This window comes from Chaetomium strumarium (genome assembly GCF_033439665.1).
Source record: "Chaetomium strumarium strain CBS 333.67 chromosome Unknown B0T15scaffold_1, whole genome shotgun sequence".
NCBI lineage: Eukaryota > Fungi > Ascomycota > Sordariomycetes > Sordariales > Chaetomiaceae > Chaetomium > Chaetomium strumarium.
In genome coordinates this window covers 5,977,214-5,995,143 of record NW_026944429.1, presented here as the reverse complement: position 1 = coordinate 5,995,143, position 17,930 = coordinate 5,977,214, and the positions used below count along the sequence as shown (strand labels likewise).

At 56.9% G+C, this 17,930-nt stretch overlaps 7 protein-coding genes across 7 annotated transcripts; 5 read left to right on the top strand and 2 right to left on the bottom strand.

Annotated features, from left to right (window-relative positions):
• Positions 1 to 1,074: 1,074 nt before the first annotated feature.
• B0T15DRAFT_385846 (P-loop containing nucleoside triphosphate hydrolase protein) lies at positions 1,075 to 3,455 on the top strand (the record flags this gene model as incomplete). Its single annotated transcript, XM_062864299.1, has 2 exons — positions 1,075 to 1,470; positions 1,539 to 3,455. The coding sequence occupies 2 exons, from the start codon at positions 1,075 to 1,077 to the stop codon at positions 3,453 to 3,455; spliced, it is 2,313 nt and encodes a 770-aa protein (XP_062726975.1).
• Positions 3,456 to 3,524: 69 nt separating this feature from the next.
• On the bottom strand, positions 3,525 to 5,621 carry B0T15DRAFT_66129 (WD40-repeat-containing domain protein). The gene is made up of 3 exons (XM_062871166.1): positions 4,429 to 5,621; positions 3,748 to 4,363; positions 3,525 to 3,680 (listed from the first exon to the last, which is right to left on the bottom strand). The coding sequence occupies exons 1-3, from the start codon at positions 5,221 to 5,223 to the stop codon at positions 3,595 to 3,597; spliced, it is 1,497 nt and encodes a 498-aa protein (XP_062726974.1). The 5' UTR covers positions 5,224 to 5,621; the 3' UTR covers positions 3,525 to 3,594.
• On the top strand, positions 5,500 to 7,149 carry B0T15DRAFT_66124 (putative proteasome regulatory protein). Its single transcript, XM_062871165.1, has 8 exons — positions 5,500 to 5,621; positions 5,706 to 6,011; positions 6,070 to 6,198; positions 6,256 to 6,358; positions 6,423 to 6,436; positions 6,518 to 6,758; positions 6,833 to 6,927; positions 6,985 to 7,149. Exons 2-8 carry the CDS (start codon positions 5,859 to 5,861, stop codon positions 7,033 to 7,035), a joined length of 786 nt encoding a protein of 261 aa, XP_062726973.1. The 5' UTR covers positions 5,500 to 5,621; positions 5,706 to 5,858; the 3' UTR covers positions 7,036 to 7,149.
• On the bottom strand, positions 7,131 to 10,109 carry B0T15DRAFT_66183 (TATA element modulatory factor 1 TATA binding-domain-containing protein). The gene is made up of 3 exons (XM_062871167.1): positions 9,838 to 10,109; positions 8,323 to 9,779; positions 7,131 to 8,273 (listed from the first exon to the last, which is right to left on the bottom strand). Exons 1-3 carry the CDS (start codon positions 9,992 to 9,994, stop codon positions 7,263 to 7,265), a joined length of 2,625 nt encoding a protein of 874 aa, XP_062726972.1. The 5' UTR covers positions 9,995 to 10,109; the 3' UTR covers positions 7,131 to 7,262.
• Positions 10,110 to 11,090: 981 nt separating this feature from the next.
• On the top strand, positions 11,091 to 12,869 carry B0T15DRAFT_65732 (ceramidase). Its single transcript, XM_062871160.1, has 7 exons — positions 11,091 to 11,415; positions 11,477 to 11,663; positions 11,738 to 11,877; positions 11,946 to 12,126; positions 12,195 to 12,341; positions 12,405 to 12,407; positions 12,473 to 12,869. Exons 1-7 carry the CDS (start codon positions 11,323 to 11,325, stop codon positions 12,628 to 12,630), a joined length of 909 nt encoding a protein of 302 aa, XP_062726971.1. The 5' UTR covers positions 11,091 to 11,322; the 3' UTR covers positions 12,631 to 12,869.
• Positions 12,870 to 13,137: 268 nt separating this feature from the next.
• Positions 13,138 to 13,980, top strand: B0T15DRAFT_65811 (Prefoldin). The gene is made up of 3 exons (XM_062871162.1): positions 13,138 to 13,317; positions 13,393 to 13,559; positions 13,633 to 13,980. Exons 1-3 carry the CDS (start codon positions 13,288 to 13,290, stop codon positions 13,799 to 13,801), a joined length of 366 nt encoding a protein of 121 aa, XP_062726970.1. The 5' UTR covers positions 13,138 to 13,287; the 3' UTR covers positions 13,802 to 13,980.
• Positions 13,981 to 15,623: 1,643 nt separating this feature from the next.
• Positions 15,624 to 17,362, top strand: B0T15DRAFT_489812 (uncharacterized protein; the record flags this gene model as incomplete). Its single annotated transcript, XM_062866631.1, has 2 exons — positions 15,624 to 17,048; positions 17,117 to 17,362. The coding sequence occupies 2 exons, from the start codon at positions 15,624 to 15,626 to the stop codon at positions 17,360 to 17,362; spliced, it is 1,671 nt and encodes a 556-aa protein (XP_062726969.1).
• Between the last annotated feature and the right edge of the window lie 568 nt (positions 17,363 to 17,930).

Here is a 17,930-nt window from a genome sequence, read left to right as displayed (position 1 = left end):
GAGGAAAGAGGCAAAGGAGAAATAAGAAAGAGAGAAAGCTTGTAGTTATGGCATTTCTTCGCGTCCCCGAAGTAGAGGATTACTCGAGCCGAGTGGTACGATTGTGGTGTGAGTGCAGAGTAGGCCAGCCGGCTACATGTTCCAAGAGATGCTAGATCTGTTACAGTATCATGTCGGTCACCCTGCTGCACGCTTGATTTCCCATGAGGGACTCTAAACATTGCCATCTCTGCGGCGACATCATAGCCAGGATAGATACTCATGCTCGGAGCGCGTGATTCGCCACCAGATTCAGGGGCGGGCCTATGGTGACCGGGCCGTGAAGGTCACGTGGCTGGGGCTGGATGTGAATCTACAGCACCAGACCGGTACTTACTTGGAGCCTTCCGACTTGGAACCATTGTGATAAGCACTTAGATTGGACTGTGAAAGAGAAGTGAACATCAGTGGTGTCCTGGACAAAGCGAGTCTAGTGACTCTGCTCTCCAGCATTGCCTCCGGAGCTGGTCAGGATCAAGGAGAAATACACTTGCTGCCCAACCAGGGCAAGCAATCCCAGGCTGTGCCATGGTCAAGGGCAGGCACGCTACATACAGATATTGTATTATACGATGCTTTGTGGAAGCCAAGTTCTGTCACCTTGCCCCTGTTGTTTGTTTATATTTACATTTTCCCGTTCTTGCCTCTATGGTGGGGTCGTTGCGGAGTTTGTACGATGAACTCGCCGGCAAGGGCTCGAATTGGGCTTAGAGCACTGCGGAAGGTCGTCCTAGAAGTATACAAAACGCCAGGACTTTATGTTGTCCCCTTAATCTAAGATGCGATCCAGTTCTGTTCTTTCATGCACAGGTAATGGTAAAATTAGTTCGTGGTTGACCCACAAGGATTCTGAGGTGGTCTGCCTGTCGTTGCTACAGGCAGGGGTCTTAATTGATTTGACGCGCTAGTTGGACGCGACAACGCGCGTCATAAGTCAACTAAAAGACAGCACCTGAAAAGCCAATGCAAGCCGGAGCGACAGCATCATTCAAACGTGGTATTTGCGACAAGTCATTTCCATAGTTGAGAGCCGCGATGCCTGGCGTTGTCGGGCGCTCGAGCCGATCCGCGCGCTACGTCCCCGGGATTGCCAGAGAGGACTCGGACGACGAGCTCGGCACCGATGACATCCCTTGGGAATGGATCTACGATAAGGACGCTGCCGGGGAGGAGCCAGCAGCAGTCGAGAACGGGAGGAAGCGCAAGCGAGCGGCAACGCCCGAAGCCCAGATCATCGGCGCGCGCATGGGCAGCTTCGAGTGCCATCTGGGCGACACAATGCTGCTCAAGGCCGAGGGCTCCAACGAAGCCTGGGTCGGCATAATATGCGACTTTCAGGTCGACGACGACGGCGACAAGGCGGCATGCTTCATGTGGTTCTCCTCCCCCGACGAGATCCGCAACCCCAAGAAGCGGACTGACTTCCTCGAGGTGAGTGCGACCGACCGACTTACCCGTGGAACTGAGGGAGACTGACTAACAGCGTGCTCTGCATGTAGAATGAGCTATACATAACCGTCAATTTTGATGTGAATCCCTTGGCAACCATCAACGGCAAGGCGCACATCATGTCCGAGGCTGCATTCATGGCAAAGTATCCCGGCGGCAAAGTGCCGCGGAAGTCGAAGGAGTTCGGCAAAGTGTTCGTCTGCCGCAGGGGCTGCAACACGAGGACATGCACGTACACCGAGGAGTTTGTCTGGGAGGATATCTATCGCGGCTGGGAGGACTTCGATAACTTGCAGGATATGGTGCGCCAAGGGACCAAGGCAACGCGCAAGCGCAGGACAGCGAAGGATAAGCCATCGGATCAAGACTACAAGGCGGAAGCAGAAGATGATCGCAAAGGAGACTACGCGCCGGGGACACCGCGGACTCCCAAGAAAGCACGCACCCGAGACGCTGTTACGCCAAGCAGCAGACGCAAGGACAGCAGCAAGCCAGCCACCCCCTCCTCGCACCGCCGCATCATGGTCAAAAAGCACCTCGAATTCACCCCGCTGGCCACCCGCGTCCTCTCCCCGCACCACGTTCAATCATCCCCCTATCAGCTCGCCCGCAACCAACTGCACGTGGCTTCCGTCCCGACAAGCCTCCCCTGCCGCGAAGCAGAGTTCAGCCTCGTCTACTCCCACCTCGAGGCCGCCATCACCGACGGCAGCGGCACCTGCATCTACATCTCCGGCACTCCCGGCACCGGAAAGACGGCGACCGTCCGCGAAGTCGTCTCTCACCTCGACGCGGCCGTCCGCGCCGACGAGCTCGACGACTTCATCTTTGTCGAGATCAACGGCATGAAGATCACGGATCCGCACCAGTCCTACTCGCTGCTGTGGGAAGCCCTCAAGGGCCAGCGCGTGAGCCCCGCGCAGGCGCTGGACCTGCTCGAGCGGGAGTTCAGCCACCCCTCGCCGCGGCGGGTGCCGTGCGTGGTGCTGATGGACGAGCTGGACCAGCTGGTGACCAAGAACCAGGGGGTCATGTACAACTTCTTCAACTGGCCGGGCCTCCGGCACAGCCGGCTGATCGTGCTGGCTGTGGCCAACACGATGGACCTGCCCGAGCGCACGCTGAGCAACAAGATCAGCTCGAGGCTCGGCCTGACGCGCATCACCTTCCCCGGGTACAACCACGAGCAGCTGATGCGGATCGTGCAGAGTCGCCTGGAGGGCGTGCCGGGAGACATCGTCGATGCGGATGCGGTGCAGTTCGCTGCGAGGAAGGTAGCTGCCGTGAGTGGCGACGCGAGACGGGCGCTGGATATCTGCCGAAGGGCGGTGGAGCTGGCCGAGGCGGACGCGCAGAGTAGAGAAGCAGAGGCGGAGAATACGGTGCCGGATACGCCAAGCAGGAAAAAGACTGCTGCCGGAGCAGGCAGAAAGGGCCAGCTGGACGACACGCCAAAGAAGAAGAAAGGCGCCGCCTCCGGCAGGGTCACCATCGAGACGGTCCGCCGCGCCATCAACGAGGCCACAAGCAACCCGTTGCAGCAGTACCTCCGTTCGCTGCCCTTTGCGTCGCGCCTGCTGCTGGCGGCGCTCCTGATGCGCACGCAGCGGACCGGGTTGGCGGAGAGCACATTCGGCGATGTGCTCGAGGAGATGCAGCGGACGCTGAAGTTGGCCGGGGAGAGCAGGCCGCTACTCCTGCTCGACAAGAAGGCGGCGGGGGTTACGAATACAACAACAGGGGCGGATACAGGGGCGATGACGTCCATGCGAGCGAAGAACAGCTCGCAGCTGGTCCGGCCGGCTGGGTTAAGTGCCGCCGCTGTGGACCTCGCGGGCGCGGGCATCATCAACTTGGAGGCGCACAAAGCCGAGCGCCCAAGCAAGGTGCGTTTGGCGGTTGGAGACGAGGAGGTTAGGTTGGCATTCCGGGATGACCCGGAGATTAAAGCACTCGGAGTCTTATAGAGATACCCATAATATACCGACCTAGAACAGAGATCTTGATCTGACAACAATCATTTTGGCTCTTCGTATGCATACCACGTCCGCCCAATACAGCTCGAGAACGCCAACCATGGCCCGGATATCAAATCCTATGCGCCTTCTAAAACTTCCTCTTCGCAAATGTCGGCTTCCAGTCAATCGGGTGTGATTCTGGCGTAGCTTTTGGATCCTCCTTCCATATTTTGACTGCCTACTGTTAGCCTCTCATGCACAACGAGGGGTGAGTCGAACCGATGAAGGGGCATAGACTCACTGGTTTTGTCGGCTTCGCCGCATATTAACCTCGAACCCGACAAATCAAAAATAGAGCTCATAATACCGGACTCGGCATCAAGCGAACCAGGTTGCGCCGTCGTGTCCAGCGCCTGAAACCGGTAGCCCGATTTCCAATCCCAGAAACTCATCGAACCATTATCACCTCCCGAGAAGAACACATTCCGGTCGTTGACCGCAAGCGTGTTGATGATCGCGTTGTGACCCTCAAAATTCTGCATGAAGGCGCCTTCGGGGCACTTCCACTGCTTGATGCTGCCCGTGCTGCCGGTAGCAAACGTGAACTCGGTCGGATGCGTTGTCAGTGCGCGAACGCCCTTTTTGTGGTGCGTCAGCACCCCCATCGTCTTGCCCGCCGCCAGGTCCCACATGCGCACAGTCGAGTCCAGGCTGCCTGTGATGACCTGCGGGTCGGCCTCCTGGCAGACGAGGTCCGCGACGGTGCCTGTGTGGCCAGACAGCACGTGCACGTTACTCCGCGTGCGCATGTCCCATACCCGGGCAACGCCGTCGCGGCCGCCGGTGACCAGGACATCGAGCGTGGGGTGCAGTTTGAGGGTGTAGACGCCGGAGAGATGCCCGTGATAATGCCTAATCTGTAACAATTCACCGTCAGTATCCAGACAATGGGATCGATCCTTCGCAACAAGGCGCTACTCACCACCTTGTTCGTCTCCAAATCCCAGCACTTGACCATCTTATCCTCACCACACGAGAACATATACGGATGCCTAGGCGAGACCGCCAGCCCGCGCACTGTCGAGATGTGCCCGGTCAGCGTCAGACGTAGCTGACCCGACGCCATATCCCAGATCTTGATAGTCCGGTCACCCGCGCCGGACGCGAACCACTGGTTGTTCGGTTCTATCGCCAACGCCCGCACCCAGCCAAGGTGCCCACTGATGACGCGCTGCAGCTTCCACGGCGGATGCCAATCGGGACGCGGCTGCGCAAGAATGCTGTCTGGCCGCCGGGTGAGACTCATGTTCTGTGGTTCGTTGCGCTGCTGGGGCTTGCCGCCTGCGGGCTGAGCGCCAGCGGGCCGGTTCCGAGAGAGCACCAGGGCGCTGGAGTTGGCGCCGCCCGCTGCGCCCGCTGCATTTCTGGCCGGGATGCCCTCTATCAACTTGCGCGCGTGCTCTTCTGACTTGGACGGCGCTTCTTCGGCCGCCTTGGGCTTCTTCTTCCGCGGACCGGCTGCCGGGAGCTTCTTTGCGATGACTTCTGGCAGGGTCTGAACGTCGTTGTATTCGGCATGAAGGCGGAGGGAGAGGGCTGTTTTCGTGATATCTGGGTCTTCGGACGCCAGGCCGGGGTCGAGCTTTATCCGCTTTCGGGCCGACGAGTCGGGAGCTGTGCTAGTGTAGATGGATTTCGTCCTGCGAGCGTTGTCGCGGACCAGGGCCTCGAGCCGCGAGACATCTGCGCCATTGCTGGCCACCTCCGCCGCCATCATTCCGAGGAGTGCGGTATCACGAGGTAAATGTGGGCCACTTCCAGTTTGGAGTCGATAGAAGTTGTTGTCTGTCGTCAACTGATGGCAATGGGTATGGTCGTGCTTGTCCCCGTCGCGTTCGTTCAGGTCGATGGCAATTTCAGTGGGTCCCCGGGCACACACGCCACATTTGATCTGGTAACGGAAGATACGGTACGATGCTGTTGCCAGTGTGCCGCCAGAGGATTCACCATTTGTAATCTAGCGGCCTTAGGCGTGTATATCTATCGATTAGAGCCAAATACTGGGCACATCAGCTCTTGACTCTCTCAACATATTTTGCAGCCTGCTTCTTACATCCTACTCTTTTAACTCTTCAATCTTACAGCGTGTGGCTGAAGCTCAAGCCACACTACCAGGTAAGGCAGTCAGCACATGCAAGCTTAAGACCCGCACAGTGCTTGATAAACCCTGCATTGGATGGCGCTGATCCCAGCATATAGTACGTTGGTTCTAGAAAGCATCACTTACAAGACACTCAACCTTAACCAGATATCGCAAAAGGAGTCTGAAGATATTGCGATAATATTCACTTCCGATTTAGTGAATCTTGTCACACTCTGAACGCCTATTTTCTGTCAGTGCACCTCAGGACCATGGAGGACAGGCCTGACAAGTACGCCATACACGCGGCAGCGCGGGAGGGGAAGGGTGAGTCGGTCGTGTATGTGCTGAGAACGCACAAAGGAAAGATTGCTGACGGATCCATTCGAAACTGTCCAGTTGATGTTGTTGAATCTCTCCTTCACGTTTGTCTCATTCCTTGCTCAGACAGTTCGCTTGTGGACTTACTGACGGCGGCACCAGGCCAACCCAAAGCTTGCCCAACTCAAAGACGATGACGGCCGGTTGGCCATCCACTGGGCGGCATCATACAACCAGCCCGAGGTGGTCAGCCTGTTGATCAGCCAAAAGGGCTTTGACCCGGATGCCGAGGTAGCTTCTGTTTGTGTGTCAAGCAAATACAAGCACCATATCTGACGGCCTGTCCAGGACGACAGCGGCTGGACACCACTCATGATCGCGGCCAGCGTGAAGGATGCCGACAAGGTTGTGGACATCCTGCTCGCCCGCGGTGCCGACGTCAACCAGACAAGTACTCTATCCTCTACCCTCCTCAGCATGTCATGGTAGTGACTTAACTAACCCCTAGTTTTCAGATAACAACGGCCAAGTAGCTCCCCCTTCCCCCCCCCCCCCCCCCCCCCATCACACCACTCTCCCTCCTCTCCTAACTTGATTTTGTTTGTTACAGACAGCTCTTCACTTCCTCGCGTCCAAGTCCAACCTGGATCTTGCGCGCAAGCTCCTTGAACAGCACACCCCGGCGGCATCAACCCGCGTGCGCGACAAGCGCGGCCAGTACCCGATCCACCGTGCCGCCGCCGTCGGTTCGGTCCCTATGCTCAACCTCCTTATCAAGCACAACAGCCCGCTCAACGCGACCGACAGTGCCGGGCAAACGCCCTTGCACCATGCGATTGCCGAGGGGCACGGTGAGTCTTATTTGAGTCCCTATGGCGTTGCTGTTAGGGGCAAGCAGGCGCTCATGATGGCAAATGAATTACAGGTGACGCGGCGATTGCGTTGTTGAAAGCCGGGGCGGAGGCAGATAAGAAGGACGTGGATGGATTTCTGCCGTTGGATTTGGCGCCGGGGAAAGACGTAAGTTCCTTCAAGGTGGAAAACTCATCCGGGGGAGACGTGGCTGACCCGAAACAGGTTCGGAAATACATCGAGCGGAAGGCAGAGGAGGAGGGTATTGAGCTGTAGGCCGGAAGCTTCGGATCACATGTCGCTGGTGACTCTGGGTCATAGACGGGACATGGCTGAGCTGGGATAGAGGGGGCCGTAGTAAGAAAGACAAAAAAGTAAGGGCGTACTCGATGGTGGTGTCACCCGAGAGACACTAGTCGGCCATGCAAAGATCTCAGCCCACACGGGAAACGCGGTGCTTCCATAATGCTCTTAACTATGCCAGTGAGTCACTTGACATCCATTCACTTGATAGTCCTCTCCACCAAGTCCCTATACATAGCCTTGACGTCTTCCACATCCGCCCTGAGCTCCTCGACCAGCTCGCTCTTCTCCCCAAGCAGCTCCAACGTGGTCTCGTACCTCTCCTTCATCTCGGCCACCTCCGCTTCCAGCACTTCCACCTTCTTCACCGCTGCCTTGCCACCTTCGACCTCTCGCATAAGCGCCACGATCTCGGCCCTCGCCTCGTCCCGCTGGCGCGATATCCTCGCCAGCTCCTCCCTCGCCGCCACCTTCTCGCTCTCGAGCCTGCGTATGGCAGCGCTCATGCGTTCGACGAGCTGCACTGAGGGGCCCGCGGCCACGGTCGAGACAGACACCATGTCCTGCAGGACCTGCTGCGGTGAAGCCGACCTCTCGACGCCGCCCTCGAAGGCATCCTCGCCTCGCTGGACCTCCCTGTCGAGCGGATTTGCGCCGCCGTGGTGAGACGGGGTCTCGGAGGTGGGGCTGAAGACAGAGCCTGGACTGAAGATGCTGTTTGCCGGCGGGGCGGATACTAGGGGTGGTCGGAACGGCGGTTGGGCCGACGGGCGGCGGGAGAAGGGCATACGGGACTCGAGACCGCTTACACCAGCGTCGCTGTTGCTCGAGGGGGCAGAGACCTTGCGGGCCTTGCTCGTGAGGGACGAGATGCCGAGGAAGTCAGTGCTGAAGGTCCGTTGCTGGTTGGTGAGTTGTGGCGAGGCTGGTCGACTCTCGGGCTTGAGGAATGAGCCGCCAGGGAGTCCTTCCAGCCAGGATCGCGGCCGTTCTGGCGGCTCGCGGAGCTGGCGCTCTTCTCGTTCGGCCTCCCAGGCTTGTTTTTGCTTCTCGAATTCAGCCTTGGCTTTAGCTAGTGTTGCTTCGGCTGCTTCCGCTCTTTTCTTGAGCGCATCGAGCTGGGTCTGATAGGACTTGACGTCCTCCTGGATCGTAGGGATCTTGGTCTTCGCCTCTTCCAACTCTTCCGCCTGGCGCTTTGCCCGGACAGCCTACGGAAGTCAGCAGATCATCCGGGGAACAAACGCGGTAGGTACTCACCGCCTCTCTAGCCTTCTTCCGCATTTCCGACTCCCTCTGCAGCGCCTCGTCCCGCTCCCTTTCCAAGCCGGTGATCCGGGCCAGGAGCGTTGTCTCGATACCTTGCCAGTTCTCGCTGGCGATTGAGTACTGCGTCTGCAGCGTCTCAACCTGCCGCAGCAGCTTCGCTTGCGAATCACCTGCAGCGCCTGACGACGCCTCCTCAGCGCGCATCCGCATCGCCTCAAGCTTGCTCTCCATCACTTGCACCTCTGCCTTGAGTTCCAACTCGAGCGCCCGTGTTCTCTCGTTGGCCCGTTCTGCCTTCTCTCGCAGCTCAGCGGCTTGTGCCTTGGCCCGGTCGGCGACCAGGTTCTTTTCCACTTTAAGGGCGGCCACTTCTTCTTCCAAGTCCGAGATTCGCCGCTTATCCTGTTCCCGTGCCTGTTCGTTCACCCTGGCCGTCATAGCTTCCATTTGTTCGCTGGCCTTTTGCAACTGGCTTTGCAGCTCCGCAATGGTGCTGTCTTTAGCGCGGATCCCTGGTCGCAATGTGCTGAGCTCCTTTTGTGCCTGGTCAAACCGCTTCTGAAGGTCGTCGTTCATCTTCTCCAGCTCGTCGGCTCGGCGAGCGCGGCTGCGCAGCTTTTCCATCTCTCTGTCGGACTTGTCCTTCGCTGTTCTGAGGCTGCCCAGCTCTTTCTCATTCTCCGCGATATTAGCGCGCAGCTTCTTCACAAGCGAGCGGTTCTTGTGATCTACGCTTGCCAGATTCTTCCCTTCTTCTATCAGCTGCGCAATCTGCTGATCCTTTTCGGCCAGCTTCTTTTCGATGCTTTCCGCCGGCGCGGCCAAAGCCGCCTTCCGGGCCGAGTCCGTAGCCTCCCTGGCAAGAAACTGAAGTTTGGCCTCTAATGCGTCTATGCGCTCCACGTACCCGTGGACCTCCTCCTGGTGCTGCAGTTGAGCGTCTGCGAGCGTCTTGTCCTCATTCTTCACGGGCTCCTCGACGTCGGCGTCATCGGAGGCCGTCTTCGTTTCTATGTTGGTGATGGGCTCGGGCACTCCTATGACAGGTGTGCTCTCCGGGTTTACGGATGTAACAGGTGGCGCCCCTGTCACACTCCTTGCATCACCATCAACCCTCCCCGCCAACTCCTGATCCTTCCTCTCGCTGGCGGACGAGACGCCTTTCTCCGGCATGTCGGCCACATCGTCATCTTGAGATTGTCTCGCAATGTCCTGCGAACCACGTGGCGATGGTGTGTCCCTGGGAAAGTCCTTCACAGTCGGACTGGGGCGGTCCACGCTGTCGGTTGAGGTGCGGCTCAGCACGTCAAGGCTCTGGCGCGGACTCCCCTGAGCGGACATTGACGACCGGGCTGCGGCTTTGGCAGCCATGGCTTTCGCCAGTCGTTCCTGGAGCCGATCATTGGTGCGGGTGGTCGAGGCGGTTCTCGATGGACCTGCTAGCGACCCTGGCAGTCAGGAACAGCCGTGTCCTCACGCGAGTCTAGCGTCCGACAGAGAACATACCAGGACTTTGTTTGGCCGAAGGCGCAGGTGTTGCTGGCTTGGTCTCCTTCTGTTGCACTGCACCGTCCTCATTATCGGCGAGGACTTTGTCCAGACGGGCCTCAACTCCGGCCACAGCCTGGGAGAGTAACGAGCCCCATCGACTTGGGGCCGCCATTGCTTAGGAACAAAGCAGTATATGTGACGGACAGTGGATGTGATCTGGCCATTAAGTTGCGCGTTCTAGTACACGGCTGTCCCGGGTTGTCGCATCTGATCATGTGTGCACGATGGACGATGTGGTGTTTGCGCGGCAGAGATCGCTGGCTCGATGTTGCTGTTCAACCTTGAGTTCATTCCGGCAGGGGCATGAGAGCGGCTGTCTCCCTGTGATACATCTCGTCGATATCAAATTGGTCCAAGTTGTAGTGTACTATGGTGATGCGCATGGGCGCGATCGATGGTGGAGGTTCTAGTTCTCAGGCAAGATAGGTAGGCGTTTCCAGGCCAAGCCTCGTTAATGTCTACGTACTCTGTACGAATCCGTACAGCTTTCGTAATTCTCTGGGGCTTCAGGCAACAACTGCTTGGCACTTGAACCTTGACGCCTGTCAACGCCTAGCCACGTCGCCCGCTGGTTGGTTGGCGAGCCTGCGCCCCTGTACGGTAACGGCACCGTGTGAGAACATTCCACCTCTGATCTGGACACGGTACCTTACCACACACGAGATCTGTTACCTGTACGGATACAGCAGAACACCGAATAACCGGAAAGGGAAGAAGATGGAAGGATGCGGTTCATGTCGCATTCCACGTGAAGTGATTGCCTTCTTACAGGACGCTTGTTCATCAGTGTCGCTTTCATACAATGCATCTCCCTTGGCTGAGACTGCCGCTGATAAGATGTCCTTACTCAGCTGGACGAGTGTAGGGACATTTCAGGTTGCTGGTCTTCGGCTTCCGGAGTTACCACACCCGGTGTGCTCCAGTCCGGTTCTTTTTTGTTCGAGCAGTCGAATCAGCGATTCGGAACGGCTATAGTAAGATGCATACATCACCGAGCCTCTCGTCGACGGGTCCCATTCCCGGGATTTCGGTCCTTCGCGTTTCGTGAATCAGCTTCCGGCTTCCTGTCTGGCTTTCCCCAGTCGCTTCCGGTTGTTCCGGATTCGCTCAAGTCCAATCTGCGCCGCTGAACCTGACATTCTTGTATCAGTGCATGTCCGGCTATCTCACCATTCAAGCCTTACTTCACCTGTTACTGTGTCTTTGAAGAGAAAATTTCGCTCGTTTGGGCACCTTGCTCCTGGATTGGAAACCCCAAGGCCCGCGACGGACATCCCGGGCGCACTCACGCTAACTTACATCCCCTACTAACGGCGATCAACTTGGTCGGCGCGACTGAGCCGGAGTAGCAGTGTGGTCCTTCGCTCTGCGCTTGTCTCTGAGTTCCCGAGCTTGGCTCTATGCGGAGTGGCATTCCATAGGCTCGCGCTCAAGAGGAACATGGACTTGGTGTCTGCACTCCGGTTTCCCTACCGGGAATCGCGCGATGGATTCTGGGGCGAACAGACGTCTACGCTGAACTGGTGCGAAGAGGTGCGTTCAAGCGCATCGGTCCGTTCAAAACGCGGCCAATGGCTTATCACCGGATGTCCAGGATTACAGCATCAGCTTCTACATTGCCGAAGTAGTCAACACGCTCACGAACCTGGTATTCCTGTGGCTAGGGAGTAAGGGTCTCTGGAATGTCGTGACATACTCCCACTCGAGGGTGTTCATTCTCGTCTATTTGGGGTACCTCGTCGTTGGCCTCGGGTCCATGGCGTTTCACACCACCCTGAAGTGTGAGTCTCGAACGTTCTTTCTGCCCAACGTACGTTGTGTTCCTGCATCGCCCTGTCTTACATGCCGATCGCAGATGAAATGCAGCTTGCCGACGAGCTGCCCATGATATACACAGTTTGTATCATGGCTTTTGCCACGTTCTCGTACAGGCGGCCGGTGAAAGTGCAGCTTTTTGTTGCGGCAGCCTTGGTTGGGTTGGCTGTCTTCATCACGGTTGGTGCTAGCTACTTTACCTTACTTTACATTGGTGACGAGTCAGGGCTGATGGTCATTGCGTCTAGGTTTACTACCTCTATGCCAAGGATCCGGTCTTCCACCAGGTTGCATACGGTGTGCTTACAGCTGGTCTCATTTTCCGCGGTTTCTATGTCATGGAGCGACAGTTGAGGCCGAAGTTGAGCCAGAGACGTCCTGTCGAAAGCGACCGGTACATGCGAGAGATGTATAAGTTGGCATTGACTGGTCTGTCCCACTACCGACGGTCGCAGCCTTCTGTGATAGGTATGACTAACACTGGTGCGTACGGCAAGGCATCCTCATGTTCTTGGCCGGCTTCTTCATCTGGAACGTGGACAATATCTTTTGCCATCATCTCACCGCCACAAAGAACGCAATCCTCCTACCATGGTCGGTTCTGTTAGAAGGCCATGGCTGGTGGCACATCTTGACTGGTCTAGGTCAGTTGCCTTCCCCTCTCCGGATCATCTTCCCTGGCCCAGTGACACTGACACCGAACATAGGCGGTATGTGGGATTCTCCCGGGAGCGAAAGCGTTGACATGACCACTAATTGAAGCAACTGACTGTAGCATATCATATGATCCTCTGGAGGGTCTGGCTGGAACGCTGTCTGGACGGGAGCGAGGGTGAGTTCATGTTAGATTGGGTACCTCTGCGGTCTGTCCCACAGGTTGTACCTAGGCGTGGCGCCTCTGTGAACGGTCCAAGGCAGAAAAAGACCCAGTGACCCGGTTTTGCTCACCTTCTGGGCGAGCACGGGCAGTCTCGGGTGGCTTGCACACAGTTGGGCTCCACGCACGGTGATACCATCCGTTGTGCCAACACGCCGTGCCCTGGATGTCAAGCCACGAATACGAAGTAAATGCAGATGAAGCCTGCTCCTGGCCACTATACGGTTGACCTTGGGCATCACCCCTGGGCTCTTGAATGGAAAATTAGACAGACAGCTGGACGATGTAAGATTGTTGAGAATACTGAACCCATACCTGAGCCCGCTGAAGGAACATGACGCATCCGCAACTTGGGGGCTTCTAACTTGGCATGGGCTGTCAACATCAGAGCTAGTAGGAAGGATTTTGAACATTTTACTTACTACTAAGTACTCAGTATTGCCTTGTCTCCTGAGTGTGTGGACGTTTCTGTCCAGAATTCCAGATTGAGTCTGCTTCTATCCGCCATGTGCGACTTTTGGAGATTCTGACACTGTGCTAGGACCGAACCAAATTTACGTAGCCAAGAAAACAACAGCATCGCATCATGAGTCCGGATTATACATCCATGACACCTCAGCGTCGGTCAAACTTACCTGCTCCTCTCTCCCACGACATATCAGGCGTGCATTTGGTCTTGAATCGGACCCATCACCAGAAACAGAATTATCAAAATGTCAATATCCAACGAGGCGCTGCAAAAGGCAAGTAGTGTCACAGTCCCTCACCCGGGTCCAGTCGGGCATCAACACTGCTAACATCCACGTGCGATCGCACAGCTCTTGAGGGAGGTCGAGACGCAGGCCATTGCCGCGCAGCAGCAGATCAGTCTGGTCCGCACTCAGGTCGCAAGCAAGCAGCGCGAGATGCGGCTGGCCCAACTGACTCGCAGCGAGATCGCGTCGCTGCCGCCTGACACGGCCGTGTATGAAGGGGTTGGGAAAATGTATGCTTTGCTACTCCAGGCCCCGTCAACGTGCCCCTTCCCTGAACGGGACGAGTTCCTAACGCCTTGTCAGGTTCGTTGCCGTGCCCGTTCCAGCGTTACAGGAGAAACTTGGCGGGCAGATGAAGGATATCGAGACCGAGGTGGATGCGTTGGGCAAGCGACTGCATTACTTGGAGACGACGGCAAAGAACAGCCAGGAGCACATCGAGAAAATACTGAAAGGTGGTGGTCAACCATGATGCTAGGGGTCGCACCGTGGTGTATGGTTTGATCATTTGATGCGAATGTGGACAGAGACGACCCGGCTTCGCTCACCTGCTGCACTCAGTCAAGTGAAGCAACGGCAATCATGATTGCGTTTAGATGGCACACAGATGCCCTGGTTCGAGAAGAATGACCGAATGAGGTCACATTTTGGAGTCTTCAGCCATGTCCTGGACAGGGAATATTGAACCATTATGATACTATGAATACAGATATGAAACTGAGGCACACTTGGCTGTGTATGTATGTATGTATGTATATCCACAATTTGGCCGTGTTCCTGAATTGAACTTGAGACTCGGTGTTCTACCAAGTACTAATCCAAAGTCAAGATGTACTGTACTAAACACTGTGCTAATGCCTCGTCGGGAGTCATAGCGGCCGGTCTCTACACAGGGCGGATTTGGGCGGCTCGCTTGACTGGTGACTTGCCGTGTGTTTCATACAGGCGCCGTTTCCTGCAAGCTGCGCACGTCCTCGGTTCATCAGCTGCCCGCAGCCAGTGGCTTTCAGGTTTGTGCACGAGTGGCCGCCTTAAATCCCGTCACCTGACACAAAGATAGGGTAAGAGCATGCGCGGCATCGCCCTTGCGCTACGGAATTGACCAACGCCATGAACTCGACAATAGGAGCAGTCGCAGACTCGCAGCACCCGACGTTTGCTGCCCGAATCCGGAGTGGAGAACAGCAAGAAGCCGAGCCCAATGCGCCAGAGGAATCCTGCCGACAGAAGCCAAGACATCCGGCCCAGCCCCTCATCTAGCCCTACACACCGGCCCCTCGCGGCGCGCAGCAAATTCCGTCGGAAGTTAGACGAACAGGCAGGCGGGGCTCTCGAGGAGACGGGTCCCGCGGCCTTATGGTGATATGACGGCCCATAGTCGGAAAGTCAACGAGAGGCAGTCACACACAATAGGCGTCATTCTCAGCAGGTCTTCCTATGGTATAGGGTATCTACCCGTACGCAACACAACAATGATCTTCAACACAAGGCTGGGGCTTTTCCGTCTTGACGTGTCCACTGTCCCCTGTTGCGCAACTTTCAACATCTCCACATACGGGAGAACTGGCGAGCGGCTGTCATCCTCCACAGCCACCAGCCGCCGGCCATGCTGCTACGCCGCGGATGCGCAGTTCTTCCTGGGGGCCAAGGTGTAATCTGTCCCTCCCCGCCCACCTGCCCATGGTCTCGCTCCTGGACCAACCATGCAGCGGCCACTGTGCGCTGTGGGAAAATGAGCGTCCTCCTGCCAGCCGCGAGGGAACGGTACCTCATCTCGGGCATGTTCTGTGTGGCACACCCCTCCAGGCTGCCATCACGCGTTGGTTCCGGGTACTTGTCAGCCCAGCCGATCTTGGCTGTGGCCGCCGGTCACGCACTGTACAGTCCCGGTGTCAGGTAATTCTTTTCGTCCCTCCTGATTTGCTGTTGTGCCCGCAGCTAATGCAGCCTCTCATTCCTTAGCCGAAAAGCTGCCATCGTAGGTACTCGATGTTGGTGCTGACCGCCGCTGTGCTGAATAAATGGTGGGTCACACCCCGCTCCGTTGGCGGCTTACAATCCTCCTGACCCCCCCTCTGTGACCCGACCATCTGCGTGGCGCAGAACTTCTCACTTCGATTCTCAGTATTCACTCGCAGAAGCCTTGACCTCAGGGAAAATAGGATAAGGTTCACGACTTGGGGTTCCAAATCCATTCCCGTTCCGTTTCCGAGGAGGTTGCCGGTTCAGTTGCCCCAGCTCAGCGGCACAACAAGGACAGCTTCACCCTGGGCCCCTCTTTTTGTCCTCTCGAAATGTCTAGCTACAGCGATGACTCGACCGAGATCGAGCGTGATCGGATAAGAATACACGAACGCATACGCGACCGGTCCCCGCTTCGCCGGGGCCCTCCGCCTTTCCATGCTGGGCCTCCGCATTTCATTCAAACCGTCACAAGAGATGTGCGGGACCCCCGTCCACCCCCTACGGGCTACTATCATCAGCCCGGCCCTATCTATCGCCGGCCCGAAGGTCGGACGGACATTGTTGTGACCCGCGCCCGGTCGAGGGAGCGCCGGTCCCCGCCGGTCCACGGCGGCCCGCCGCCGCCGCCGCCTGCTGCTGCTCCCCAGGTAGTCATCAACCAACCGCTGGTTGACCGCCGGCCAATCAGAGCGCATGACTCGGATTCGTCATCCGACGAATCGTCCTATGTCTCTTCTCGCCGTCATCGCTCTCGCCATAGGCGGTCCTACAGCCGCGCTCGCAGCCGGTCTTCGAGCACGCACAGCGACCTCGATGGTGCGCGGGATAAGTGGAGGGTGCAGCAGCTCGAGATGCAGCTCGCCGCAATCCGTTCCGAAGCCCAAAGGAAGGAGGAGCAGCAGCGCGAGGCGCAGAAGTACTCTCAGATACAGAAGTACTCTGAGAAAGAGGCCGAGCTAGCGCGCATCAGGGCTGAGCTGGATCTGCGGCTCGAGAGGGAGAGAGAGGAGCACCGCAACAATGAATTCAGGGACAAGTTCAAGCTGAGGGACCTCGAGTATCAGCTTGACCTCATCACGCGCCAGCAGGAGGAATTCGATCTGCGCCGCTCGCACGAGGAGAAGTCGAAGCTGCAGAAGGACAGTGAAGAGCTAGCTCGCATAAAGCGTGAGAGGGAAGAGCGAGAGCGTGAAAAGAAGGCCGAGGAAGAGAGGATATATCGGGAGCAAAAGGCAGAGCTAGAGAGGAAGATCAAAGCCGAGCAAGAGGCGAGGCAGGAGCAGGAGTTTAAGCAACGAAGCAAGGCGCAGGCGGCACTCGACGAGCTCGAGCGCCTCCACGCGGAGAAGAAGAAAAAGGAGGAGGAGGAACGTCTTCGGCGCGAGATAGAGCTGAAAAGGCTGGAGGAGGAGAAGAAGGCCGAGGAGGAGCGTAAGCGCAAGGAGAAGGAAGCCGAAGAGGTAATTGCGGCGTACAAGGCCAAGGAGGCGGAGCGCATCAAGAAGGAAAAGGAGGCCGCTGAGGCTGCCGAGAAGGAGTTCCAGCGCCGTATGCAAGAGAAGCTGATCAAGTCCGGCCTCGATGAAAAGGCCATCGAGGCCATCATGAAGGACGAGAAGATCAAGCAGGAGAAGAAGAAAAAGGAAGAGGAGGATGCCGCGCAGGTCGCCCGCCCCATGTACACCCGCATGTCGCTCCGGCACCTCGACATCGATACGCTCCGGTTCTACAAGCTTGACTTCGAGCTGGATCCGGTAGGTTCTCCCTTACTGCTCCGTGCCTACTATACTTATCTCCGGGACCTGCTAACCCTCCATCCTAGGCCGATCCGGGCTATGTTCTGATCCGGCGCTGGGTGCCCGAGTGGGAGCAGGCTATGCTGTGGGAGCACACTCGCAAGATCCGCACCGAGAGGCGGGGAGAAGAAAAGATCATGCTCGAGGTCTCGAGCCATTCCCGCCACCACAGGCACAAGTCGGCCGATAACTTCGAGTTCGTCCGCCCTAAGCGCCACCGTAGCAAGTCGCCTGGTCTCTTGATGTATCTCGCCGGTGGCCGCCCGCGGTAAATTCGGCTTGTTGCCACGACGTTACACGCTACTTCATTTCACTTGTCACTGCAGTGGATACCCTTTCTTGTCACGTTGACGGACAATCCTGCTTTGCTTTCTCATCCCGAGTGGAAATCCGAGGGAAGAAGGATCAGGCGGCTTTGAAGGGGAAATAGGATGACGGAAACGTTTGAGTATGATGGAACGAGAAGCACGGCCATGGTTTATGTCTGTTCTAACACGCGGGTCAGAGATCTTTCTTTCCGTACTTATCACTTTGCGTTACTCTACTATTCTGTCATTCCCAACTCAGTTTCCTTGTCCCAAGCAGTTAGAGTGATGCAACATTGAGTGACTCTAACTAGTGGTTCTGGGCTGTTTCTTTCCCCCCTTCATCCCACAACTACTGTATCCTTCATTTTGGGTTATGATACAGGTGTCTAGGGTAGGCTAGCTGGGCGGCCTTAGGTTTAGGTTAAGTGAGATGAGTTTAGAACACGATAGTAAAACTGGTATCGTACAGGACTCTGTGCCGCCGTATCCCAAAAAGGAATGAAGCAGAACAAGCCTTGCAACTCCTCATAAT